This window comes from Anabrus simplex, chromosome 2 (genome assembly GCF_040414725.1).
Source record: "Anabrus simplex isolate iqAnaSimp1 chromosome 2, ASM4041472v1, whole genome shotgun sequence".
Lineage (NCBI taxonomy): Eukaryota > Metazoa > Arthropoda > Insecta > Orthoptera > Tettigoniidae > Anabrus > Anabrus simplex.
Window position 1 is genome coordinate 893,518,593 of NC_090266.1, and position 14,140 is coordinate 893,532,732.

The window sequence follows — 14,140 nt, forward strand, 5'->3', positions numbered from 1 at the left end:
CATATTGCCACCCCATGTTATCACCCACAACAAGCAATGAATACATATTTCTTATGAAAATAGCATAGTACAGCATTTTTTCGAATAATTAACGCACTTGCATAATTTACGCATCCCAATACAGTGGAAGTCCGTTATAGCGAGAATTCATAACGGCGAAAAATTTACTCGCTATAACGGATTGTCGTTATATCCGATTTTTGTATAAAAGTTGGAAAACCCTTCATGCACTTTAAAATCGGTATGAAACGGCAATCAGTTTGTTCAAAACTTGCGTTTCCATAGATGATATCCACACTACGGCTTACTTGTTTGTTATTTTTCGTAATCCGATACGTGAATGTTTAATTTCATTCTGAAAAAAAATATAGTACCGTATATCTCCAAATCCAAGATGAACCCAACTTTTTCCTTCAAAAAAATTTAAATCGGACTCAAAAAGAAGTTTGTAAAATCATATGAATGCCTTGTCTTACAGTAGGCCTACGCATTTTTAGACTATTTTTAGACGCCGAACATTGACTTTCGTCGTGCCGTATTTCTTTTTTTGGTGGCTGCACAATTATTTATTTCCGCAGGTTTAAGGACCAAAAACTCAACATTGACATCATAATACCGAAGAGAACTCATTGAAAATTTTCCGACAATAACTATTCCATGCGTCTCTACAATACCGTACAACGATCCATCAGGAAATTATTTTTGCTGTCTATAAAACTGTTACTTTTACGCAGCGTCAGATATAACCGGCTGCCGCTACACGCACGTCTCGCTGGCCGGGTTCGGCCAAATTCAGCGGCTAGCGATGTATTGGCCTAATCGCGAACGTTGAAAGTCAACGAACGAATTTATTGCGCCACGGTATGGCCATTCCGTCCTTGCGTTTTTCGTGCATATACCTCACAATTTCATCTTCGACTTCTTTAAAGCGTCCTTGTTGCGGACCACTGAATGCATTTTTTGTACAGGACGCATTTTTCAGCTCTGTCTTCACGCTAACGCCAAATACTGGCTTTAGTTAGGCCTATGCCGTATTTAATAAACATGAACTTATAATTGGCATCATAATATCGACTAGAACCTGTTGAAAATTTGCCGGCAATACCTGTTCCACGTATCTTTACAATACGACTATCCATCACGAAAATATTCCGGCTGTCCATAAACCTTAATTTTACTAAGCGTCAAGTACAATAGAAGCGTTATGACTCTGCCACTGAGTAGCCATGGCTTTTCTAAGAATTCGAAGGGTCGCATGCTTTGATGCCATTCTGCAGATTTGAGAAACACACAGGCTCTGTACAACCGGTTGTCGCGGCTAGCGATGTATAGTAAAGAGGCGGTCGTTTATTGTCAACGAGTTCTGTGCGTGTGTGAAAAGAAGCAGCGTGGTTACCGCGATAGTTGCCAGTGGTATCCATTAACTTCCTGTTAGGCTGCGAATGCAACAACCCTTGAGTTTTCACATTAGACTCTGAGAAAAAAAAAGTCTTGGATTCGGAGAAATACGGTATCACTCCAGAGATTTCTGTGGCAAACGCCTCAGCTTTCTTCTTCAAACAGCGTGACCTAACCTAACCTAACCGTATATGTAGCCTAACATGAAAACATATTTGAAACGCATGTAGAAAAATAACCTCCTCGCAAAAAATTTACATGTAAATAGCCGTAACTAGACGAGAGAAGATATGAAATATCCTCTAAAATCAGTGATGTACTCTGCCATATCTTGAGGTGTATCACATTCTTACTTAATTTACGTATATAACATTAAAATTAAGATATCGTTTACTTCAGTCTTTATTTTTAACGAGTTAACAACTGCTATCGGCCACGTTATTTACGCATTTATTACAAAAACGTGTTTTCCTCTTCCATTTCGAATTTTCTCTACGGAACAACTGTCGACGGATATTACTAATCGACTCAGATATCTCCTTTGAATGTCGACGAGAGAAATCGCTAGTGCACATAGCGAGGAAACGATGCCGAAGGTAATCAATCGCATGCAATATCATCGCTGGGGTGCATAAATATTTTTTTTTTTTGCTAGGGGCTTTACGTCGCACCGATACAGATAGGTCTTATGGCGACGATGGGATAGGAAAGGCCTAGGAGTTGGAAGGAAGCGGCCGTGGCCTTAATTAAGGTACAGCCCCAGCATTTGCCTGGTGTGAAAATGGGAAACCACGGAAAACCATCTTCAGGGCTGCCGAGAGTGGGATTCGAACCTACTATCTCCCGGATGCAAGCTCACAGCCGCGCGCCTCTACGCGCACGGCCAACTCGCCCGGTGCATAAATCTCGGTAACGGAAAAAATCGCACGCGATTAATCGCTCGTAATAACGGATGCGCCAGTGATAGGGTTTTCGCTGTAACCGAAGGACGATACACAGTTTAATACAGGAATTTTGAAGTGGCAGAAAATATCGTCGCTATAACGGAGTTCTCGTTATATACCGTACTTGCTATAGCGGACGTCTACTGGACTTTGGGTTCAAAGTGTAGAAAAAGAAATGTTCCAGTATTTGACGCACCCACTTTTTCGAACATCTATCACGCAGCTTCAGATGCGTTTCGAAATAAAGATGTGAACTCCTCGAGTAGCAGCCTTCCTATTGCGAATCCAGACATTCCAAATACTGGGCAACGTGCTGTTATCTGGCAGTAGGAAATACCACTGCACTAGTTCAGTGAGTGAATCAGCGCAGAAGTGGCTAGTGACACTATTCCAGTCTTACAAACATATTTTACGAGTGTTTCGGGTGCGGTACATGTGTTTTCTGTGATATCAAAACCGTTTATTACTCTACAATGAGCAAGTATTCGAGTAATACGGCATCGTACAAACTCGCAGTGATCAGTTACGCCGAAAATATACAGGAATAGGGCAGCGGGCCGCAAGTACAGTATTCACTTTCCGAATACAATGTGCGCTACTGGCGGAAACAGAAAATTGCACTTCAAGCGACCAACAAGTCTCGCAAACCATTTTGTTCAATTTATTTGGTCCCAAAAATGTCCCATATAAACCAATGTTAAATTTCCCCACATCCATCGTTCCTTGAACTACAGTTTATCACATGGATAGTCAAGAAATATTTGTCCTCTGCCACAATTTTCCTGCATTGATCGATCGTTTGTAAGAAAATTATAAGCGAAAGGTTTTGAATTTAAAGCGACAACTCAATACCCTAGCACAGAATAGCAGGAGAATGTACGAGTGATTCCGAGTTGCTAGTCTTGAGCAAGGATCTTGTAGGCTGGAGTGCAGTGCGCAGGTTATTCACGAGCATCAACACTGAGCCTCCTGGCGCCAACGCCTCTCGACCCATTAATCGACCCCTAGAAATATTGTTATTTTTAGGAATTAATACAAAGATTGCCGTGTTGAGTTTCCAACTTCTGTGACAGTGTCCAAACTGCGCCCTGTTGGATCTCTAATCTATCGTCGCAAAGGGTCTATGGAATCTTTATGAAAATACAGGTTATCACCGTAATATCCACGTATATCTTTAATTTGCAATAAGAGAACTGCTGTCTTGAGCAGTAGAATTCATCCTAGGTAGGACTGCATTTTCATAGACGCACAGGCCAGACGAGTCAACTCAAAAGACCTGCACCAGGCCTCTACATGGGCCACAAGCCATTGTTGTTGTTGTTGTTATGAGATTTACATAATGAAACGTATCCAAATACATCACCCATAATTATTTTGCTTTCCCCCTATTCACTGATGTTACCTGCATTTATCATTTTCTTACATCCATCGCCATTTACACCCCTCACCCCTGAAAAACGATGCCACTAGGTTTTACTGTGTTTGGATATCCAAAGTGAATGCAAAAAGTGGAATTGTAACCAATGAAGAGATTAATGAACAAGCAAAGCTTATTGGTGACAAATTAGTTATGAGCATGGCATACAGTAAGGGTTGGCTATTTCGTTTCAAAAAATACCATGGGCTGATGTAGCATGTAAAGCATTGAGACTGCAGAAGTTAACGCTGACAAGGAGGTTGTAGGCTGCGAGAACCTTTCATAAATCACTAATCATTATGATGCACCAGATATGTACAATATGGATGAAACTGCTATACAGCCAAAACTGGTTAGGACATTTTCGTGGGGAGCGAAAAAAATATCATAAAGAGGGAACATGCTAAAAATTTAAAAACAAAAAACAAAAACACTGTAAAATTTCAGGTTAAGTTTGAACGTGAAAATAACTACAATAAAAACAAAGAAACAAGTGTTTACAATTATCATTAATGAAATAAAGAAATAATACATTCTAAGAACATGAACATAGTAAAACTTCAAGGAAAAAGTTCTTAGAAACTCAAACTATACACGTCGCTTACAATTATGTTTAAAGTTGCCACAGGAAAGTCCAACATCTGGGCGATTTGTACACGTTTCACGTGTGGTTTAGCGTCCACTTTCTCAATAAGCTTTAACTTTTCATCATCTATAAATTGTCTAGCTTTCTTCTTCTCCATAACAGAATGTCCGGCAAACCACTATGTGTAAGTACAATACGCCTAATTTACGTACATAAGTCACTCAGGAGTAAAACGCACCCTTATGTGTAAGTGGATTGACCATCTTCCACTGACTTACATAATGGGTGCAAATTTCCCTGCGCTTTCCAGTGGATCATTTTCAACAAACATTTCAGTGTGGGTAATAAATATGGACCTTTATAGTCTTCGTTAACACCTATGAAAATACAAAAATAGTTCACAAATGCTGTGTCCTTCACATTTCATTAGAGAAGAAGATGGGTACAATTTTGAGGATACTGTCAATAACAGGTATAAATGAGACCACACTTTCCCCAACACGAGACCACTGGTATTTTGGACATTAAAGTTAAGTTCTCAACGTCTATTTCAGGTTCCATAACAACCGCTGTACATCACACAGGAAAAGAAAAGAGCACACGATTAACTTTTAAATTGAAAATGAGAAATAAATACTGTATGTCAAATGGGTGAGAGCGGGATTACTTTTGTTTATCATCTAAATCCATTTCTACTTTCTTATAGGTACACTATCGTGTTCTGTACTGATGTCATGAGCACGATCGATTCCTTGTGTATGATGACATGCATAAATACTAATGTTCAATAACAAGCAACTGTGGGCGTGGAACTGCGATTCACCACGGACTGCCCACTCAAACTTTTCTCCTGTGCGCCGTTACTCTCTGCCTCCACACCATCTGAACGATTCTATCTGAACAATCAGTTCTTAGTTTAGGCCTAGACGGACCAGTAGCTAAGCGCGGAAACGGGTCAAACCCGCGCAGTCTGAAAGAGGCCTCACAAACAAAACACATCATACGCAAAGAGAATAAGACTGGCTTGGTATTGACGCCCCCCGCGCAGCTGTAGGCTGACAAGCAACCGCGCTCCGCGGCCGTGAAATTAAGTTCTTTACCAAATCCTTAGCCAGGCCTTTGGAATAATGGCATAATAACCAGGGAAATGCGCTAGGAGAGGGACGTCTTAACCAGTTTTGACTATTTTATTGCATGCAATCCAACAAAACGAACTCAAATGGCCTTTTAAGGGGTTGCAAAAAAAAATGAAGGACATAACTGTTGTATTATGTACCAATGCCAATGGAATTGACAAAAAGAATGGTGACTGTTTCAACAATGTTGAACCATCAGTTTATAGTCCTCTCCGTGTAAGGACGTACACTAAGTGTGCAACCTTACCCTTTCTCCCCTGTAATATTAAGGTATTGGTTTATAGTGACTTTTCTTGCTGTTGGGTCTTTTTCAGTGTCGGTAACCATACAGTTTAGGGACCCTACTTGCCGATACGACGTCTTACTGTTACCGTTAATCTGGCACGTTGGCAACGTTCAGTCACTGTTCTAGCGTGAATTGTGTGTTGCCACCGCATTGCCTCTAAAGTCACTAGCGATACATTTGCGAGAATATTTAAAGCATATTTTCTTTTTCTGTGGGATTGTAAATCTATTTGGCTAATACCAGGTAAGTAGAATTGTGGCATGTTCGGATAATGCATTTAATAACATAGTTTGTGTGAAATGATGAGCACATCATTTTATTAATTACGTTCCTATTTCGTCCCATACTTATACGAACAGAATTCGATTGGGATGTCTAAGAAGGAAGAAAAATCTGCAAAAACTCCTCCGAAAAGGAAACCAAGGTTACGTCCTTTACAAGCTTCAGGTCAAGAAATGCTTGTACATTGCTACGAGCAATTGAAACAGGAAGACGACGAAGAAGGTATCAGTCGTAGTGATACGAAGCTAATGGCAAGAGTTTCATTATTAACTGGGGTAAGTGTTCGTTTTTATCTTGTTTCTATGATAAGTTTCTGGCATAATGACAATCAGTTGAAAAGGAGCAGTATTTCATTCTGAACCTAACCTAACCTAACCTGATCATGTAGGCCTAGGCCTATACCGGTACCATGTCTTGTGTCGACTTCGATACGGTTCGTAGACTTAACCTTTGTGTATTCATGTTGACTTATGGTATATGTGTATGTAATATATTTCTGTGTGTGTATTCTTACAGTGTAGTTTCGGTTTAGTCCGAAAAGTAATAGGAAATTTCAAGAAGGGAGTTGAATTTTCTACACCAGGTAAACGCCGAAAGCGTGAACATCCAGTGACCGGCATAGACAGTTTTTCTAAGGAAGCGATAGCAAGGTTTATTTATGATAAATTACATAAAGGTAAGGTGACTTCATAAGGAATCTATTGCAACATTATTTATAGAAATTGGCACGCAGGTGAGATAAGCTCCCAGGAATGTTTTGTGCATGTATTGTCATACAGCTCTTTTGAGTCCCTTGTAACTCTCTTTTTTCTTCCCACAGGAGAAGTCGTAACTGTAAGAAAGGTTTTCGACCACATGAAAGCAAATTATGACACTTATTTGTACAAGGGCTCCGAAACATCATTAAGAAGAATTTTGAAGGCCATGGGGTTTGTGTGGAGTAAAGGTGATCCCTATGCGTATGTTAGAGAAAATGAAGACATTTGTTTTAAGAGATCCTGTTTTCTGAGGGAATACATGCGTAATAAGGACAGTGAGAAACCAAAACCTGTTGTTTTCTTGGATGAGACTTGGATTTTTATGAATGGTGAATATATATGTTATATATTACATTTTATATTTAAAAAATCTTGGAATAATTTATCTTCATCAGGTGTCTTTGGTTTCAATTGTGCATTTGTCTTTCAGGGTCACCCACATACTCCTGGAATAAACCACACAAATCTGGACATGATGTTCAAGGAGTAATTCGTCGACCTGTGTCTGAGGGAGGAAGACTGGTTATTGTTCATGCTGGAACGAAGGATGGCTTTGTACCTGGTATGTTCTTAATTTATTTTACTTCATTTTATTGTAGTGAGGTGATCTCTCTTTACATAGTTATGAGGGTATTTAGGGTTTGTAGTACGGATGCAGGGGGGGGCACATAAGTCTCTGATAAGACCCCAACTTAAGTACAGTTCCTGTGTATGAGACCCTCACTGGGATTACTTGGTTTGAGAATTGGAAAAGTTCAAAAGACAGAAGCACGATTTGTTGTGGGTGATTTCTGACAAAAGAGTAGCGTTACAAAAATTTTGTCGGGTTTGGGCTGGGAAGACTTGGGTGAAAGGAGACAAGTTGCTGGACTAAGTTGTATATTCCGAGCTGTCGGTGGATAGGTGGTGTGGAATGACATTGGTAGACGAATACGTTTCAGTGGTATTTTAAAAGTAGGTAAGATCACAGTACAGTGCTAAAGTTGATGAAAAGTGGGGCAAATATTTGTTTTTTTTTAAGAAGGGAGTTAGGGATTGGAATAATTTACCAAGGGAGATGTTCAATAAATTTCCAAATTCTTTGCAATTATTGAAGAAAATACTAGGCCTATCCCTGAAACTACATCTTCTGTCCTAAGTGCAGATCAGTGGTGACTGATTGATTGAAATTGACTGGCACTAGGTCGGAAGTGGCATTATAACTTACCGCTCATTGAGCTCTGTACGTGGTTTTTGATTTTGACTTCTCCACTGTTATTAAAAAGACTTGCAGGTATTCACTTTAGGCCAATGATTAACCTTAGAGAGGTATTTCAATCAAAACTTACTCAGTGTATTTTCATATAATATTACTGGATATTTGTATCAGTAAATTACTTGTATTGTAGGCCTATTTATTATGTTTATTCTGCATTCGACAATCTCCACCTGAATCAGTGCTTGATACCTGACTGTTGAACACCTTCCAAGCTTCTTATTTCTTACTGCCTGATATAGGTTCAGTGTTCGCAGCAATTACATTTGTTCTAAGGTATTGAAATGGGTGTTTATACTTATATCTTTTATGCAAGTGATCGTGGACTTCTAATCCAGATATAGGCCTACTAATGGAGATACATTCATGAGAGATGTTACGATAAAGTAGTGTAAGTAGTAATTAATTGACTTCATCATCAGGTGACTTTGCTACACAGTAGTTGGTTTTACTTAAAATCAGACAGCTTTTTGTATCATTCAACAGAAATCACATTTTTTATTAATAGGCCTATACTTTTTTTAGAACAAATAACTTCATACTAAAACTTAAAATTCTTACAGGTGCTGATTTGATATTTGCTACAAACTTGAAGAGAAATCAGGATTACCATGGTGCTATGAACAGTGAGAAATTTCAGATGTGGGTGAAGACGCAATTAATCGTAGGATTAAGAAATATAGGACCCTGTGTTATTGTAATGGATAATGCACCATATCACTGTAAGCTTGTTGAGCATCAACCAACAACGAAATGGAGGAAGGATCAATTAGTGGTAATTATACTTAATTGAATATTTCCTTCTACTGAATGATGTTTAATGATGTTACAGAAATTAATTTTTATTTTTCCTTTAATTTACAGTCATGGTTAAGAAGGCCAGCGCCTCGACCGTTTGAGCCACTCAGCCAGGTGTGGAGGCTAGAGAGCTGAGTTTAAGTAATTGTCGAACATCAACTAGTTATAAAGATACTGATTGATTAAACTAATACAGTAATTAGAATAACCTAATTGACTACCTACTTACAACCTAGGTACTTTGGAATTGTGTTCTATCTTTTTAACACTGCAAATAAATCCATGTATTGTTTAAAACTCCCTGTAAGAAGAGGACAGTGGATGCGAATAGGTATTATTTTCAAATGAGCTGAGCTCGAGAGTCCATTATAGCATACGATTTTTTCAGTGTACCATGACTCTGTATGTATTGCTTCAGAGGAAGTTCGGCTCCCCGCCAATGTCCATTGTACCGATAATGAACCATGTGTGTGTTGTGTCTCACTGATCCATGACTGCGTACGATTCTTTCAGTGTGCCATGATTCACTGTGGCTCACTGCAGCGAAAGCTCGACTCCCCGCCAGTGTCCAGTGTGCCTATAAGGAGCCGTGTGTGTCGTGTGGCTCACTGAGCCGTGATTGTGCATGATTTGTGTGCCATGAGCTTGCCGTTCCTGTGAATCGATTCACTCGGACACTGAATGAATCGATACACTGCTTCGAATCAAGCACTCAGTAGCCTACACTAGTAGAGGTACATAGTACATTACCATTAAGATAGATAGCATTGCAAAGTAATTTGTCTTTACCATAATAACAATAATAATAATAATAATAATAATAATCGTATGGCCTCAGCTACCATGTGCAGACATTTCAAGTTGACGCCATCTGGCTGTCTGCTCGTCAATTTTGACGTTCCGTTATACTCTAGGCCCACTAGATGGCAGACCGAGTAAACCGAAACTCTCTTGGGCGTCTGTGGCTGAGATTTAATGAATTTTGTCGGGTAAACACCAAATGCGTCACCAGAGATCTTTTACATGCCGACATCGTACGACATGAAGTGTCGAATGGACTTTTTTCTGCCCTTCAAAAATCCGACTACCTCTGCCGGGTTTGAACCCGCTATATTGGGATTCGGAGGCCGTCACTCTACCACTGATCCACAGAGGCAGCTGTCTTTACCATGAAATACATCGTCGTCGTACATGACTGAATTACTATCAATATATCTTAGAGAAACTGTAATGTACATGAAACCGAAATTGAGTTAATTTCCACGATACATTCTTCCTATATAAAGGAGACCATGTAGCTTATCCACCTTCATTTCAGCCACATAAATATTCAGCAAAAATTGCAAAATCACATTAAAGGACAAATACAATTTTTTAAGTAGAAATAGTCTGGAACATAGATTAGTGAGGTTGGACATCCTGCGCGTCATCATTCAGGAGTCGCTGTTGAACATACTGTACTTGTCAAAACTAGTAAGTTTCTATTTTACACAATAATAGTGAAATGTTGATGAAGACGACATACACCCAGCCCCCGTGCCAGAGAAATTAACCAACGGTGGTTCAAATTCCCCACCCTGTCGAGAATCAAACCCACACCCTGTGACCAAAGGCCAGCACGCTAACCATTTAGCCATGGGGCCAGACAATAATAGTGAAAAAGCATGTTCACTGCAGCTATTGTTGACAGGATATTTCTTCTCTTTAAAGAACAATGAGTACCACGAATTAATATCCTGTTTTGTTGATTCCTGTAAACTTTGTATGTACGGTTTTGGTTCGCCAGTTCCTAGCGTATCTACTGAATGAAAACTTTGTAGACCAATGGATTCAGTTTTATGTTTATTGCCTTCAGTCGTCACGACAGTTTTTTCAATGACAACAGTCGCTCAATTACAAATCCTGTCAAACCTAACCTAACCCTGCGACAATCAGTGGTTTTCGATGGATCACTACCTAACCGGTCATTATAATTTGTTTTTGGTGGATCACAACCAAACCTGTCCCTATCAGTGGTTTTCGGAAGAATACAGTGGTTTTGTCACAAGTCAATACAGACTCTTGAATCAATGTGTGAAAATGGGAAAGTGTAGAAAACCCTCTTCAGGAATGCCAATCTCTAAGTCCATAGTCTTTTCAGCGTTGTCACACAGCTGAAATTCACTTTAGAAGTAATTGTAAAAAGTCGTATATAGGCTCTACAGATACATAGTACATTACCAATTCCATCTCGATTGCTATGATACGCACACTGCATAGCGGTTTTGCTCTATAGATAAATCATATTATAGTGAAAAAAAATTTGTTTAAAAAAAAAAATCTGTCTGGCATGAAGGCCCAGAAGGAAAATACTTTCATTGAATTCTTATTTATGTGCTCACCACCCTAGTAGGTTTAAATAAACCTTATAAATACGTTGTAAGACCCATTCTCGAATATGGATCTGCATGTTGGTTTAATAAATTCCCTAGAGAAAGTTCAAAGAAGAGCGATGCGTTTCGTAACTGGGAATAGAAGGAATACCATTAATTGGGAAAGTCTTGAATCTAGAAGAACTAGAGCTCGCCTGTGTGGTCTTTATAAGAGCTATACGGGAAGGGCTGCTTGGAGTTGTATTAGGAATAGGTTATAACCTCCCTCATTGTATCACTATTTGCAGCGATAGCCAGGAAGCGTTAAAAGCACTATGTGCAGTTAAAACAACATCAAAAATGGTATGGGAATGCCAAAGGATGTTAGATCAGCTGTGTGAATTTAGCTCAGTTACCCTATTACGGGTCCCTGGGCACACAGGTATCAGTGGAAATGAAGAAGCTGACAAACTAGCGAAACAAGGCTCAAAAGGTCCTTTTATAGGACCAGAGCCCTTCCTGGGAGTGTCACTCCGAAGCGTGAAACTGGTAATATCCCAGTGGACAAACCAGTCTCACTTAAGACATTTGGAAGAGGTTAACTATAGCAAGGCAGGCACGTGAACTTATCAAAGGGCCTAGCCAAAGTTATAAAAAGGTCCTGATAAATTTGAATAGGACCAGAATGCGAATGGTAGTTGGACTGTTGACAGGCCACAATACCTTACAGAGACACCTACACATCATGAAAATCAGTCAGGATCCGATGTGTAGAAGATGCGGTAGGGAGGAGGAGACCTCCGCGCATGTGTTATGTCAGTGTGAGGCTCTTGCAAGCACTAGACATCGATACCTTGGCTCACATTTCGTGAGCCTGGAAGACATCAGGAATGCCAACATCCGGGCACTGGTATCCTTTATAGGAGCACTAGGTCTGGACTAGGCAAACCCGTTTAAGGGACACAAAGGGTCTTCACAGACCTACGTGTGGAGCCCTGCGAAGGCAGGGTTCACCCATTCTTTATCTATCTATCTATCTAACCTCCCTCATACTTATCGAGAAATTATCATAAGCATAAAATTAGGGCCAGAAACCAGCATACGGATGTATTGGAAATAATTAAATTGTGTATGAAACTGTACATGATGCTGGATTTAGAATGACTAGTAGTATTTCTTGTAATATTTTTTTCCATGGAATTCCTTTTTGTACTTGAGTTGTTGTAGTTGTTGGGTAGTATGATTTAACTTTATTATCACTTGTAGTGTTAAGCTAGTAGTAAGTTCAATCTATAGTATTGTAATTTGTAGTGTTAAGTACTGGAAATACTTAAGTTGTGTGTGAATATGTATATAATGACACTGGATTTAGAAAGTTTAATTAGTAGTATTTCTTGCTTGTTGTAATGTTGTTGTTGTTGTTGTTGTAGGGTAATTACGGTTTAACTTCACTTTATTATCACTTATAATGTTAAGCTAGTAGTAAGGTCAACCTATAATATTGTAAGCCAAATTGTTAAGCACTGTAAATACTTAAGTTGTGTGTGAATTTGTATATGATGTTGCTCGATTTAGAATATTAAACTAGCAGTAATTCTTGTTATATTTTCCTTCCATATATCTGCTTCTTGTACTCTTGTTGTTTGTTTGTTTGTTTGTTTGTTTCTTTGTTGTAGTTGGGTAATTATGTTAACTTTATTATCACATTACTGTAAGTGACCGTTGCCACCGGGGTATTTCCCATTTGCAATTTATTAATAATAATAATAATAATAATGAGTGACAGAGGTTTAACGTAATTTGGAAGGAATGTTTTGCGTATGATAAATGAGTACCAGTTAACTATTGGGGGCAAAGGCGGTCATGCGTTGAGCTAACCACTCCACCCCACCCCACCAAGTGCCAACGTCATGGATAGTGGAAGCCTTCACCTTCCCCCTTTCCAATGGCTTTCATGGTTTGTACGGAGATGACTTTGCTTTTTGCTTTTTAAATATTAGTATTCATGTTTATTATGTTTGTTTATTCATACCCCTGCTTTGTAATTCAGTGACCATGGAATGGCTCTAAATGTTGTAAATTATATTTATATTTACTTGTATTTATTTCCTTTTTCCTTATTGCACACGTTTGTTGTTGTTATTGTTATTACTACTACATATCGCTTAACATGTAAATAAACTAATATTTAATGCAGTAAATAATGCTTATCTCTTCGGATTCATTTCTTCGTTGCGTATTCGTTTTGCTATGACAACATGACTTCTTTATGATATAAATAAATATAAAATAAAAGTATTTCTTCCCAAACATATTTGTTATACGTGCACCAATCAGAGAACCAACTAGGGAAGTACCTCTTACTAAGGTGCATAATGTTTTTGCATACATGTATAATTGAAGAATTGAAGATCCATATACAGGTAAGTGGGTCGCCCATGTGGTAGGCCTATTACGCGTCATAGGAAACTGAGTGAACTGGCTGTGCAGTTTGATCACATTGCTGTTAGCTTGGTTTCAGGAGATGGTGATGTATTCGAACCCCACAGTTGGCAGGTCTGAAGTTTTTTTTTTGCCCGTCATTTTCATTTCAGGCTAGTGCTGTGTCTGTACGCTTATTTACATCTTAAATCCTAGCCCTCTTTCCTATCCAATTCTTGCATCACAACCTGTCTTCATGTGATTTAAGCCAATATATATGTAAAAATCTGGTAATGTTGTAAGCTTGAGATACACCAACTTGTAAGCTGAAAATATGTTTAAAATGCCAAATGCCGAAAACCGTAAAAGTTCTTAGTGGGATGTAAAGCTGTTAGCATTATTATTAAAAGGAAGGACATATGTCTTATGTGGTAAGTCCTTGAACTTGCAGAAACCGCAATGAATTATTCAATCTATATTCCCTCCCCCCTTTCTTTAAGAATGCAGT

At 38.9% G+C, this 14,140-nt stretch overlaps 2 protein-coding genes across 4 annotated transcripts in view; one reads left to right on the plus strand and one right to left on the minus strand.

Annotated features, from left to right (window-relative positions):
* The window catches only part of arm (armadillo), a 251,436-nt gene that overhangs the window by 205,145 nt on the left and 32,151 nt on the right, over positions 1 to 14,140 (minus strand). The gene's annotated exons all lie outside the window — the stretch shown is intronic.
* On the plus strand, positions 7,001 to 9,287 carry LOC137498396 (uncharacterized). The gene is made up of 4 exons (XM_068225875.1): positions 7,001 to 7,136; positions 7,238 to 7,369; positions 8,626 to 8,837; positions 8,927 to 9,287. The coding sequence occupies exons 1-4, from the start codon at positions 7,067 to 7,069 to the stop codon at positions 8,993 to 8,995; spliced, it is 483 nt and encodes a 160-aa protein (XP_068081976.1). The 5' UTR covers positions 7,001 to 7,066; the 3' UTR covers positions 8,996 to 9,287.

What these genes read in the sequence shown, in the direction of transcription:
- LOC137498396 (XM_068225875.1), top strand. Translation starts at nt 7,067, where the DNA reads ATGCGTAATAAGGACAGTGAGAAACCAAAACCTGTTGTTTTCTTGGAT. An exon ending in GACTTGGATTTTTATGAATG is followed by an intron (nt 7,137 to 7,237) that starts GTGAATATATAT and finishes TTTGTCTTTCAG; the next exon opens with GGTCACCCACATACTCCTGG. An exon ending in GAAGGATGGCTTTGTACCTG is followed by an intron (nt 7,370 to 8,625) that starts GTATGTTCTTAA and finishes AAATTCTTACAG; the next exon opens with GTGCTGATTTGATATTTGCT.